This window comes from Rasamsonia byssochlamydoides (assembly GCF_041956645.1).
Source record: "Rasamsonia byssochlamydoides strain NRRL 3658 unplaced genomic scaffold VTN77scaffold_25, whole genome shotgun sequence".
In the NCBI taxonomy this organism is placed as follows: domain Eukaryota; kingdom Fungi; phylum Ascomycota; class Eurotiomycetes; order Eurotiales; family Trichocomaceae; genus Rasamsonia; species Rasamsonia byssochlamydoides.
In genome coordinates, this window is record NW_027192408.1 from 147,419 (window position 1) to 160,444 (window position 13,026).

At 51.4% G+C, this 13,026-nt stretch overlaps 7 protein-coding genes across 7 annotated transcripts; 4 read left to right on the forward strand and 3 right to left on the reverse strand.

Moving 5' to 3' along the window:
* Positions 1-891: 891 nt before the first annotated feature.
* On the forward strand, positions 892-2,617 carry VTN77DRAFT_3569 (uncharacterized protein; the record flags this gene model as incomplete). Its single annotated transcript, XM_069419531.1, has 2 exons — positions 892-1,391; positions 1,456-2,617. The coding sequence occupies 2 exons, from the start codon at positions 892-894 to the stop codon at positions 2,615-2,617; spliced, it is 1,662 nt and encodes a 553-aa protein (XP_069278360.1).
* Positions 2,618-3,091: 474 nt separating this feature from the next.
* On the forward strand, positions 3,092-4,449 carry VTN77DRAFT_3570 (uncharacterized protein; the record flags this gene model as incomplete). The annotated part of the gene is made up of 3 exons (XM_069419533.1): positions 3,092-3,225; positions 3,350-3,365; positions 3,436-4,449. The coding sequence occupies 3 exons, from the start codon at positions 3,092-3,094 to the stop codon at positions 4,447-4,449; spliced, it is 1,164 nt and encodes a 387-aa protein (XP_069278361.1).
* A 562-nt stretch (positions 4,450-5,011) lies between these two features.
* VTN77DRAFT_3571 (mitochondrial 37S ribosomal protein bS21m) lies at positions 5,012-5,818 on the reverse strand (the record flags this gene model as incomplete). The annotated part of the gene is made up of 1 exon (XM_069419534.1): positions 5,012-5,818. The coding sequence occupies one exon, from the start codon at positions 5,816-5,818 to the stop codon at positions 5,012-5,014; it is 807 nt and encodes a 268-aa protein (XP_069278362.1).
* Positions 5,819-6,195: 377 nt separating this feature from the next.
* VTN77DRAFT_3572 (uncharacterized protein) lies at positions 6,196-6,678 on the forward strand (the record flags this gene model as incomplete). Its single annotated transcript, XM_069419535.1, has 2 exons — positions 6,196-6,310; positions 6,368-6,678. The coding sequence occupies 2 exons, from the start codon at positions 6,196-6,198 to the stop codon at positions 6,676-6,678; spliced, it is 426 nt and encodes a 141-aa protein (XP_069278363.1).
* Positions 6,679-7,257: 579 nt separating this feature from the next.
* Positions 7,258-9,087, reverse strand: VTN77DRAFT_3573 (uncharacterized protein; the record flags this gene model as incomplete). The annotated part of the gene is made up of 4 exons (XM_069419536.1): positions 7,258-8,207; positions 8,271-8,475; positions 8,584-8,856; positions 8,929-9,087. 4 exons carry the CDS (start codon positions 9,085-9,087, stop codon positions 7,258-7,260), a joined length of 1,587 nt encoding a protein of 528 aa, XP_069278364.1.
* Positions 9,088-9,693: 606 nt separating this feature from the next.
* Positions 9,694-10,821, reverse strand: VTN77DRAFT_3574 (uncharacterized protein; the record flags this gene model as incomplete). The annotated part of the gene is made up of 4 exons (XM_069419537.1): positions 9,694-10,059; positions 10,119-10,490; positions 10,554-10,708; positions 10,773-10,821. The coding sequence occupies 4 exons, from the start codon at positions 10,819-10,821 to the stop codon at positions 9,694-9,696; spliced, it is 942 nt and encodes a 313-aa protein (XP_069278365.1).
* A 642-nt stretch (positions 10,822-11,463) lies between these two features.
* On the forward strand, positions 11,464-12,681 carry VTN77DRAFT_3575 (uncharacterized protein; the record flags this gene model as incomplete). Its single annotated transcript, XM_069419538.1, has 2 exons — positions 11,464-11,591; positions 11,652-12,681. 2 exons carry the CDS (start codon positions 11,464-11,466, stop codon positions 12,679-12,681), a joined length of 1,158 nt encoding a protein of 385 aa, XP_069278366.1.
* Positions 12,682-13,026: the final 345 nt, after the last annotated feature.

The following is a 13,026-nucleotide window of genomic DNA, read 5'->3' on the forward strand; positions in this document are numbered from 1 at the left end:
CAGTCGTGTCATGTGAGACAGTTACAGTCCCGGAAGCGTTTGATCCTTGTCAGAGTGCACCGGACGTGACCGGGGCTAAAATAAATCTAACCCGTACTCAAACTCGTAGGAAAGTAGGAGTATATACTCAAGAAGATGTAGGTAGGATGCCTTCAAGGAGTGTAATTGATTTACAACAGACATGTTTGCCCTTTTTACTAACGCGTTAAGCTGCCTAGTAGGGATAGGGAAATAGCATCTAAGAAAACGCTGTTGATTATTACCTACTGTGCATGCTTTGTCAACGAGTTTAATGCGGCAGATCATAGACTGCTCAACCAAAAAAAAAAGGTTGCAAATGCGGCTAAAAAGAATTAACCGGCTAAATAGACAAATAAATACAATCCATGAAATAGGATAGATGACAGACATGAGGCTATCGGAGAAACTCCGTGCTGATTCGACAATGACCAACAGCTCCAGCATGTGGAGCAGCAAGCAGCAATCTCGGAAGGACCTCTTTGATCCAGACCAGTGAGAACGGACGGCAATGGGCGGAAACTACTGGGAAACTTCTTGCTGATGCTTCAGACTCGCAGGCTTAGTCACGATGGGTAAGTTGGACGACTGTGCTCCGGCGCCAATAACCGCTGCCCCACGCCTGCCCCTCGGCGTGTTTTGTGTTTGGGGAGCCCTGACGACATGCAATACGACATACCTCCTTCCTTCCTTCTCTTCTCCTCCATCCCGATCTGATCGGAGACAGATCATCAAATACTCTTCTCTGGTAAGGAATTACATCTGTATCCAAATTGATCACTCCGCTGTTCACTTAACAGTTACTTTTACATCTGCCCCGCACTGACGCAACTGCTGTTCTAAGGAATTCATTCTTCCATCTCTACCACCACAATGCCCGGATTCAAGCAGGCGACCGACCTCGACGCATGGAAGGCTCTCCAGGAGCACCACAACACTGTGGGCCGCAACATTGTCCTGAAAGAGTTGTTCGCCAAGGACCCCAAGCGCTTCGAGAAGCTCAGCCGCACCTTTGCCAATCCGGTCGACAACACGGAAATCCTCTTCGACTTCTCGAAGAACTTTATCACAGATGAGACGCTGGCCCTCCTGATTAAACTGGCCAAGGAGGCCAATGTGGAAGAGCTGCGCGATGCTATGTTCCGGGGCGAGCACATCAACTTCACCGAGAACCGTGCTGTCTACCACGTTGCTCTGCGAAATGTGAGCAATGAACCCATGCAGGTCGATGGCAAGAGCGTCATGGAGGGCGTCAACACGGTTCTCGAGCACATGAAGGAGTTCTCGGAGCAGGTGAGGAGCGGCGAGTGGAAGGGCTACACCGGCAAGCGGATAAAGACGATTATCAATATCGGTATTGGTGGCTCAGACCTGTAAGTTGATGTCAATTCATCAATTCGTCAATTCATCTCGGACGAAGAGAGCTAATTGATTTAGTGGCCCTGTGATGGTCACGGAAGCCCTGAAGGCGTACGCGGATCGGAACCTGACCGTGCACTTCGTCTCCAACATTGACGGCACCCACATCGCCGAGGCCCTGAAGGAATCCGACCCAGAGACCACCCTCTTCCTGATCGCATCCAAGACCTTCACCACCGCCGAGACCATCACGAATGCCAACACCGCCAAGAGGTGGTTCTTGGACGCGGCCAAGGACGAGGCGCATATTGCAAAGCACTTTGTTGCTCTGTCGACCAACGAGGCCGAGGTCACCAAGTTTGGAATCGACAAGAAGAACATGTTTGAGTTCGAATCCTGGGTCGGTGGCCGCTACTCGGTGTGGAGCGCCATCGGTCTCTCCGTTGCCCTGTACATCGGCTACGACAATTTCCACCAGTTCCTCGCCGGAGCGCACGCCATGGACAAGCACTTCCGCGAGGCTCCTCTGGAACAGAATATTCCCGTCATTGCTGGTCTGCTGAGTGTCTGGTACAGCGACTTCTTCGGAGCGCAGACTCACTTGGTGGTGCCCTTTGACCAGTACCTGCACCGCTTCCCGGCTTACCTCCAGCAGCTGTCCATGGAGAGCAACGGCAAGGCGATCACCCGGTCCGGCGATTATGTCAAGTACACGACTGGCCCGATCTTGTTCGGTGAGCCGGCCACCAACGCGCAGCACAGTTTCTTCCAGCTACTTCACCAGGGGACGAAGCTGATTCCTAGCGACTTCATCCTGGCTGCCGAATCCCACAACCCGGTGGATGGTGGCCGGCACCAGCGCATGCTGGCGTCCAACTTCCTGGCCCAGTCGGAGGCCTTGATGATCGGTAAGACTCCGGAGCAAGTCAAGGCTGAGGGAGCGCCGGACGAGCTGGTTCCCCACAAGACGTTCCTTGGAAACCGGCCGACCACCTCGATCCTGGCGCAGAAGATCACCCCCGCGACGTTGGGAGCGCTCATTGCCTTCTATGAGCACCTGACTTTCACCGAGGGAGCCGTGTGGAACATCAACTCGTTCGACCAGTGGGGAGTGGAGCTGGGCAAGGTCCTGGCCAAGAAGATCCAGAAAGAGCTGGAGACGCCGGGTGCTGGCGGCGACCACGATGCGTCGACCAGCGGGCTTATCGCGGCGTTCAAGAAGAAGGCCAACCTGGCGTAGAATACATCAGTGCAAAACCCATGAGGAATCTGCAGTTGTTCGTTTAATGTCGATAGTAGTGTTATAATAGCAAGAAATGTTTAACCAGGCGTATTGGAACGTTTTCACGTTGTCTATAGTCAGACATGGCACAAAGCTGATCGTTAAGCATGCCCTTGGCCTTATTATCAACGCTGTAGTCTGATGTCATATCATTATCATTGTTGTTTTTATTGAATTTAAATGCTCGAATATATTGAATTCGAGTGGCACACTAGAAGGTGCATCTCATTGGTCGACCAGAGTGGATCAGGGGTCGCCAGTTGTCCGGGGCCGCAAATTGCACTAAATTTCTCCGCAGAACAAAAATACCTAGGCATTGTAATCTGTACGGAGTACGGAGTACGGAGTACTGCAAGATTGTTTCATTGTTTCATTGTCGAGTCTCCAGGCGGAATTTCCAGAAAGAATGCTGCCGCCCAACAACGTCAAAAGATGACTTTCCTTTCTTCTTTATCTTCCTGGTCCTATTTATTATTGTTGCTCGGCCATTTGGCAGCGGGGAAGAGCGATGAGGGTGGATATCTGTACGGGCAGCCGGTGCCTGTGAGTTGTTTGAATCGGACGATGTGAGTGAACTATCATCTCTTCTGCCCTGAACTGCTTGATGCTTTTCGAGCGGAGATCATCGATTTTGTTCGCGTATCTCGACTACTGTATTTCATGACACTAACTGGTTTATTTGTTTGATAGAGATTCAGGTGAACACGTATGCAACAACACCAGCTTCCATCCAATCTCATTCTTATTGTATATCTTCCTCGCTGACCGATCTTCAGATCGAAGACAACCTCGGCAGACTCCAATACATCCCTTTCCCAACCTGCAACGAGACCTCCCTCCCGCTGGCCTTCCGCTACGGCATCTCCGAGACCATCACCTGCACCATCGACGCCCTGCCGGATACCCTCTACCACCTGTTCGAGTACTACGTGCATTCGGATGTGCCGTTGGCATGTCGCGTGCCTACGGGTCCGCTGACACCAGCGGAGGGGAAACATGATGCTAGCAGTTCAGCAAGAGATGAATTCGATATTATCGACGTCAACAGTGATGGTGGTGGCAGTGGTCCGCCTTACACTCCCCTGACCATCGCGCTGCAGGGCACCCTCCAGCTGAGTCACCTGCACATCTGGACGGATATGAACGTCATCATGCACCAGATCAGCTCGGTGGAGTCTCCGCGGAAGAAGTCGAAAAAAGCAAACACCACGCCGGGCTACGTCGTTGCGGGAACGGCGTATTCTGTGCCGGAACTCCACAGTCAAGACAGCAGCAGCAAGAAGGCGGAGGATGAGGACGCCGCCCTGATCGAAAACGCCCGAAATCCATGGACAGCAGGCCACGGATCGAAAGTCATTCGCGGCGAGCCACTGACGCTCCGATTTCGAGTAAGCTGGGTCACTGGCGCGGATAGCCTCGGCTGGACGACCTCCTCCTCTTCCTCTTCTTCCTCATCGTCATCATTATTCACCTGTTCTTCTTCATCTGGGGGGTTGTTCTCCAAAGTGATATTCTTCATCACAGCCGCTGGCCTCGGCGCTCTCGCAGCATCATACTGGGAGAGGCACATACGCCGTGGCGGTGTTAGCAGCGGATGGAAAGGAGACGGCATCCTCGGCCGTCCCAGCCGCACTCGTCGCGGAAGCACCAGCGGCGTCACGTACGGGAATGGAGGGAGGATGAACGGTTACGGGGGGTTTGTACAGGCCAATACTTTGGGAGGTAGCAATGGTAATGGGAACGGTGGTGGGGGGGGATATGGATTTGGAGGGTATGGGAAGAAGGATTGATTTGTTGATTGGTTGGTTGGTTGGTGTCAAGATACATACATATATGCTTGTTTAGTTGTATATATGGTAATAGAATGGAATGTGATGGGCTTTGTTCTGTTCTGTTCTGTCTGTTCTGTCTGTGATGGATGTGATGGATGTGATAACCGTGTTGGCGGACTACCTACCTAGTTCAGATTCACCTTCTTGAGAAGCTGGATGTCAATGGCACCTTCCCCCCCCCCCCCCCCCGAATCTGCAACAGATGGACAAGAGAAACTTGCACTCGATATAAATTCTCTCTCTCTCTCTGTGTATTCTTTTTTTTTTCATCTCGCATATGAGAATAGAAGAAGGCCCAGGCATCTAGATAGACACGGGTAGACATGATAAGAAAGGGCAAGAAAAACAATCCAATTCAATCCAATTCATTCTAATAATGCATGAGGAAATGTATATCATATTATTATACATGACACAAGACGAGCATCATAGATCAGACTCTATCTCCTAGTTCAGATAAATAAAGTCCAGACTCCTCTTCCAGTATGACCTCCAGTCTGATTTCCTGGCTGACTTCCTGCTACCACCCCTGCGCCCTCATTCGCTGAATCTTGGCCACAGTCTTAACAAACGAGAACTTAAACAACTTCCTCCACCTTTCCATCCGCAGATCCTTCTTCCGCTGGCCCCTCCGGACGTGAAACCGCTGGAAATTCGCCTGGGCGCGCACGCGATTCACCGCGCAGTTGATCTGGAGGAAGCGCAGCGCCGCCGGCAGATCGACGCCCTTCTCCGGCTCGACGTATACCTGCCGGCCGAGCTCCGGGCCGAGTTTCAGCTCGACGCGTCGTAAAGATGAGCGGTAGTTGTCTGTTTCTGCGGACTGGGCGACGGCGCGGGAGAGGGAGCTGGGATCGTAGGGCCGTCGCTGGGGCATGTCTATGCTGGTGCTGGACTCTTTCATGGATTGTGTCGTGTCGGCGGCGTCGCGGTTGCCGATCTCGAGCTTGTTGAAGATTTCGTCGAAGTCGGCTAGGCTGGCGTTTGACTTGGCGGCAGTTTCATTGTTCGTTGGTGTGTTGGAGGACGTCAGTTCGCTAGACGTCTGCTGACTAGGAGACGATGTGTTGTCGGAAGAAGTCTGTTCGCTAGGAGATGGTGATGTCTCTGCCTCTGCAGGCTTCTCACTCGCAGAGTCGGCAGGGTTCGAGTCGACCTGCGGAGACGAAGAGTATTGGACCGACTGAAGACGGAAAACCTGTCCACGGATGGGACTCGATAGTTGTAGTTGAGGAACAGAAACACGAGTAGTAGTAATAGTAGAGGGCCGAGTGAACAGCGAGGACGGTGTCGACCGGAGACACCGAACCAGGGCGCGCGCCGCCATCGCGGACTGACAGAAGCTCAATTGGTTGCAAATAAGTAGGATATGTTTGTTTTAAGTCATCTGATAGAGATTCCCGTCTGATTGAGACGGCAGGTGTAGAGACGTCGTCGAAAATGGTGGATGAGTTGCGGAGTTTCGACGAATTCCTGTCGGGAAAGCTTCGGCGGAAATCTTTGCGTCACGTGAGAGTTGGGGTAGTGGTAGCGGGAGTGGGCTGGTTCCATGATTATTGTTTGCAAACACTTTTCACAATTCCAATTTTCAACAAGCGCACATCTGAAGCTACTTTCGATTCCGGAGATACAAAAGTCGGATGTGGAAAATTGTTTTCAATTGAATTGTATATAGTATCCTTTCTTACAGAGCAATTGATCGTCATGTCCTCCATCACCATCGCAACCCTTCCCCGCATGAGTCGAGACGTCCTGTCCTCGCTGCTGCTGTCGTCCAGTGCGCCCAACAAGCTGGCCATCATCGACGTCCGAGATTCGGGTAAGAAGCCTCTAGCAGACCTCCTTCCTATGACTTGTCTCTAATATGATTGTGTAGACCACGTCGGCGGCCACATCCACTCCTCCACATGGGTCCCCAGCTCCACGCTCGACCACCGCATGCCGGAACTGGTGCGCACGCTCAAGGACAAAGAGAAGGTGGTCTTCCACTGCGCCCTGAGCCAGCAGCGGGGTCCGTCGGCAGCCCTGCGATATGCGCGCGAGCGCGAGCGCATGCTCGGCGCGGAAGAGAGCAAGAAGCAGGAGGTCTTCGTCCTCGATGGCGGGTTCGTCCGGTGGCAGGAGAAGTACGGCAAGGATAGCCGGTTGACGGAGGGGTATGTCGAGGATATATGGCAGGAGTATTGACGGCAACTTTTTCGATCGGATGGCATCTGGCTTCAGCAGCGCCGGGTAAGTGTATTTTTTACGTGATGAGATATACGTTACGTATATACGATACGCTCCCACGCCAGCGGACGCCTGATTTTTTTCGGCTTTTCCGCTTGATAAACCCGATCGAAGAAGAATATTCCCTTCGAACGGCTCAATGAAGGGAACTCGCTGCCATTCCGGATGGATCACGACATGACTTGATGAGATATCGTACATACCATATCATACCATACCACACCATAACGACCAGCCGCGAAAGTTTTCAACTGTCAGAACATATGGCTCTTCCTGCACATGCAATATCCTTATCTTATGATTTACGTCTGTTTCATGCTTTCTCTCTTGTTGGGCGGAAATGGGGAATTTTGAAGATGCGACATCAGATACGAATCATATGATAGATACCCATTGAAAATATCAAACAGAGCTGATTGTATGATATGTATGCATGTATGTAGTACTGTACTGTACACTATTATACAATTTTATTTTCTAATGGATCTTTTTCTATTCCGACGCATACAATGGCAGTCAATGATCATGATTGATTAGTCATCCTTCAACACTCCCCCCAAACCCTACCGGCCTCCTCCTCCCCCCATTCTCAGGGATAATCGCCAGGGCCTTATATATCTTCCCCATCCCATTAGGCCCCCTATCAACAAGCCTCTTCCAGCCACTTTCCAGCGTCTGGCGCTTCTCTTCATCTTTAGCCTCCTTCAGCAGCTGCTCCGCTCGCTCCGCAATACCCATCGCGCGCAGGAAATCGGCTTGTTCAACCGGTCCGTGGACTTCTACACCTTCGCTCGCTTCGATGGCGGCCTCCGCGAGAGCGGTGAAGTCCACGTCTGCGCTTACGTCGACTTGTCCTGGGAATGCGAATGGGGAGACCTTGGTGTGGTGCCGGATTCCGCGCAATGAGTTGACGGGGATGGTGGAGGAGGGGCCGTAGTCTAGGATTAGGGCTGCGCCGGAGGGCTTGGTTTTTCTTGTAGAAACGGACGAGCTGGTTGCTGCTGGCGAGACAGGCTTTGCTGAGACACCACCTGCCCTCATGCCCGTGCTCGTGCTCGTGCTGGCGCTCGTACTAGGAGAGAACCCTCCAATCCTCCGAGCGAAATCAGCAACATAGATACGACTCTCGGGACTGATTTCTATGATCGATCCAGGCTGCGACTTGAGTGCCTTGTACCGCGGCGATATCTCTGGGATGACGAGGGACGACGGCGTAGATGCCTTGGCGAGAGAGAGCTGAAATTCCGGCTCGTCCTTTTTGTTCTCGACGACCGCTTTGGGGTTCAGCGAGACCATCAGTTCCCGCCATTGCGGCGTGTCGGAATATTGCTTCTTCGGCGGTTGATGTAAGGCCATAGGCCGGGTTGGGGTCATGATTTCTTGGGGACTGGAGTTGGAGGATGCTGGTGAGGGAGCGACGGATTGGAAGGCATGGATGGGCAGGGCATCGAAGAATTCGTGAGCGAATATAAACGGGGTTTTGTCGTCTATACAAATACAATTAGCATGCAGATACCAGCTGAGCCAGGGTATTCAGTTCAGAAACTTACTATAAGGTAACAGTCGGATATCTTCCACCCATATTATCGGCACACCAAGATGCTTGCTGACGCTCTTGTGTCCGATGTCTGTCTCTTCCAGAGTCGCGTCTGCACCGCATAAGAGCTGCTTCTGTATTTCTCGGAGCGAGGCACTGGCTTCAACGAGGTAGACGGCGTCGATGCTGGAGGCGAAACTCTTGAATTTTCGAAATGTCTGTAATGAAATAAATTCCAGGTTGGCAAATCCGTACACCATAGCCATGACGACGACAAGCGCCGCCAGCAGCAACAGCAACACTCTTTTCCTCTGCAGCCCACTTACACGTAACATATCATCCATCAACGTCCCCTTCCCGGGCCCAACCTCAATCAACTCCACCCCACTGCTCGGCCGGCCCTGCGCCATCCACTCCGCCACCGTCCAGATGCCGATGAGCTCGCCAAACACCTGCGAGATCTCCGGCGAGGTGACGAAGTCGCCTTTCTTGCCGAAGACCTCCGTCGTGCCGTCGCCGCAGCTGGTCGTGTAGTAGCCGCCATCGGGGTTGGTGAGGACTTGTCGCATGTATGCGGCGATGGAGATGGGGCCGGTTGTCTGCAAGTAATCAGTCAGTAACTGAATATGTAACCTGCAGCAACTCTCGTGATCGATAGACGGCAGACAGACCTTGATTGCCTCAGCTAACGTCTTCGCAAGCGGCGTGGACCATTCTCTCTTTTCCAATGTCGACACGCATCGCCGTAAGCAAGATTGCGGTATTCGAGGAGACCGATGGGAATAATTCTTGGCTAGTTGTATCACCATCCGTTTCGCGCCATGGTTCATCTTCGCTTCTTCCCTCTTGCGCCCTTAATTGCGGGCTGGGAGCTAGGTAGGTAGGTAGTTGTAAAAGCTGGACAATTGCGTTGCGTTTGCGCGATTGTAAGTTTGGTGCAGAAGAGGAAGAGAGATCAATCAGCGTGTATGTATTAGCATGAGCTTCCGAGTAAAAAAGAATACTGCACAATTAAGAAAGGCGAAATAATAATAGCTTCCGTTAAATGACTGATCTACTGTACAGACGAATAATGATACAAATTCTCCGCAGCAAGCTCCGCTCCGCATCCTCCGCATCGGTTCACGTGATATCATATCATAGCAGCATGAGGTATTCAATCCTGAAGGAATTTCTCAAGCCAGTACAACACATATCACCGTACCAGGATGATTCAGCAGTTCCGTGCAAGTCAAGCAATAACAATTGTGCCATGACATTTCATCTCTTTTCCCAACCCTAGTACCTACCTTAGCCAGTCTATCCTTCCCAACAATTGTACTCTGTATTACGTGATGATACACAACGAGGTGGAAAGCAGGGAAAGCAACTGTGGATATGCCGACGTGCCAACAGAGATATACTCGTAGAAATACGTCAAGTTATCTGCGACCGGCCTATCGGAAGCCTCGACCTCTGCGGGAGCCCTGCGCAGGAGCATCAACCATCATCTCGTCGCTGTAAAGACCCCTTTCCTGCTGACCGTTTCGACTCGGACCGTTCTCTCTCCGAGCGAATCGTGCATTGCCTCTGCCATTGCGGGACTGGCCATTTGGCTCATCGAACCCACAAGTGCCATCCTGGATCTGAGGATCCGCTCTGCGATTCTCCCTGCGCTCGCGATCTGCTTGTTCCCGTAATCCATCGTATGAATTCTGAGAGGCCTGATTCGACAGAGCGCGAGGACCTGTGGGAGGATTGAAAGTGGATGTCGATGCGAAGGTGGAATTTTTCAAGCGCATTGAAAGAATTCGACCATCCGCCTGTACCATGTTAGCCATACATTGCCTAACATATATGGTTAAGAGATCGAGCAACGTACCTTTTGGTTGTGAAAGTTGGCAACAACGTTCTCTGCGCCCCGTCTGTCTGCACATGCTATTTCGGCCGTAACAGTAGGATACTGCGAAGTAATCCGACAGCTTATTATCTCCCCAGCAAAGGGTTCCAGAGCGGACTGAATGTCGGCAGCGGTAGTTCCCGGCGCAAAGTTGCTCCCTAAAACAACGAAAGGCCCCGAGCCTGTCCCCTTGATGGTAATACCGACGTCCTTATCACGAATTGTAGCTTGTCCATTATCCGAGTCCATCACCGCCAGCAGGCGCTCCTCACGTGCGCGGCGCGTGTTCTCAGTAGTGCGCGATGATCGCGCTGAAGCGGTGGATTTGGATTTTAACGAGGTTGATGCGGAGCGCTGGGGTAGAAGACAATGAGTTTTCCGTCTCAAGACAGAGAGATCAAGCCACAAGATGCTTACCTTGGCGGCTGGCTTGGCCACGCCAATCCTGCTCGCAAGGCTTCCAGGGGCAGCAGCCTGTTTTCGGTTTCCGACACCAGACCCAGGAGCGCTGGCTCTTCGGTTCTTGACGAGAATCTCATTGGCAAGAGCCTCATTCTTTCTCTTCTGGCGATCTATCCGACAAGGAAATAATTAGAAGAGTCATAATATTTGAATGCGGGGATGTAGAGCACTTACCGGCTTGGATTATCGCATCAAAGGACACGGCTTCTTTGCCAGCCGCCATTTCTGAGCAGGCTGCGCCGGGGTCAGTTCGCAGAATGCGGTAACAATAATAATAATCTCAATCTGAATTGGCTATCAGGAATCTGTCGACTAAGTAAAGCGTGTATTAAGTGATGGAGAGGAGTCTTGGAGACTTGGGACGAGTTGCTGGAGTTGGAGCTCGGCGAGCTGCTGTCGCGGAGATGAAGTGGGCCTCGCGCGCGCATGTTGACATCTTTCAATTCAACGCTCGAGTACTGCAGACAGTCGCTGGAAACCGTCACTCATCCCACAACAAAGATCCCGTGAAAGAAAGGTAGCATAATCCAGTTTAAGATGACAATAGACTTTATTTTCTGTACTTGTCCTTCCAGGTGTCACCTACTCAACATGCAGAATCATTCGTCACTCCATAGCTCTTGCCTAGATTCAACCTTCACACAACTAAAGCTGTGCCACTTCCATCAGACAAGACCTGAGCTGCTTGACGCAGTTGCAATCTTCTCGTGATTGTTCTCTTCCTTGCAGTGCTCACCAGGCACCAATGTTTCTTCCTCATTCGTTCGTCCAACGCTCATGAGATGCCTCCAGCCTCCACTACCGTGGATATGAAGTCTTCTGTTGAATTCATTCACTACTGAGCCATATTCTTCCCTATCTAACAATGGCATACATTTTCAGAAAGTACAACGGCGATGCTGGACATGCTGGTTTTCAGGCCCAAGCTCCAGCAGGCAGTCTTGGTCGATACAGCTTATCGAGAATCTTCCATTTGCCCAAGAAAAAGAAAGAGTAACGAAAACCCGCGATCAGATTCTTGGTTACTATTTTCCTAATAGGGTACTTTTGCAGCATTCCAGATTTACCATCCGCGTTGCCTACCTGCGAGGAAAGTATCCATTATCCCGTATTCAACCCGAGAGATCCCAGGCACAATCCCCTGGCAGCTTCCAAGTCATGGACGACGAAAATGCGATCTTCTCAGACTGCTAGTCATCGAAAACTGGCTCAAACGGGCCAGATACTTCCGACCGGTTCTCTGCGCAAAGCCAGACCAGACTTAATGGCAGTGACAGCTGGAATTCGCAATCCGCCTGTCAACCTCGAACGCTGTCTGTCCGGTTCACGTCCCGCGAAACCTGATCTTTCGACTAGGGCAGAGACCTTCCCAGCTTCAGTGTCGGAGACTTCAACGCAAGAGGACCCTGACTTTGGCTTCGATATGCACCGTACCAGCTGCAATCTGGGACGGATATCCCATATCTCGCCCCAGGATAGCAGCAGTCCATGTACGCTCAAGTCCTATCCTTCTGCTATGCTTTTCAGTCCCCGTTTGCCAGCGCAAGACGGGATTTGCCAGTCCAAGTCCCTTTACCTGAAGAAGCCGTGTCAGAATCAGAGCCAAACCACCATCGGCCGTGTTCATCAAGCAGAAGAAACTATATGGGTGAACAATCATATCAGAAAAACGTCAACCATCAGAGACACACCCCCTGCAGGGAATTTGTTACATATAAATCGTCTTCGAATAGAGGACACTATCCAAGACTCCTCAGGATCCTCAACGGAGGTCGAGACCCGTGGCTCAAGCGGGGATGGCCTTCTCACCTTCACCTTGCCTGTGGATTCATCATCGAGACTGCTAGATATATCCGCAGAGCTGGCTCAAATCTCGCGAGAAATCTCCGTGACTGATGAAGGTTCATGTCCGATGACAGATCCAGGCTTGGGTTACGATGGTACTCGAAGTGTCCATCTTACTGGCCATAGGACAGCCATGCTAGCGGCTTCTCCGTTGAATATTTCGAACTCGCCAAGTCACGCGCACAAGCTTCCGTCTTATGAGACGACTTCAATCACAGCTCCGAAAGATTTCTGCTAGCTAAGTAGCCTGGCGATAAGACGGACTATTTGTCAGCATCGAGGAGCCAGCTATGTGCTCCTTTCCGCGGATATAATAGATTCAAGAGGGACGTGTTCAAAAGTAGGAACAACATCTCCTGCACGGTTCTGTGTGAAGTGATTGAAACAATTATGATGCTTCCGCGCTGCCTGAACGAGCAGTGCAGTACAGTCACACTCGCTGGAAATGTTATTCTTTATCATCAGCCAAGTCTAGGTAGGTATTTAAATATTATACAGTATTAGCGCGTCAAAAAGTACTCCGTACAGTACGTCTACTCTCTAATCAACCAAAACCCTTAATCCTTTTATGTTGACTGTGGTA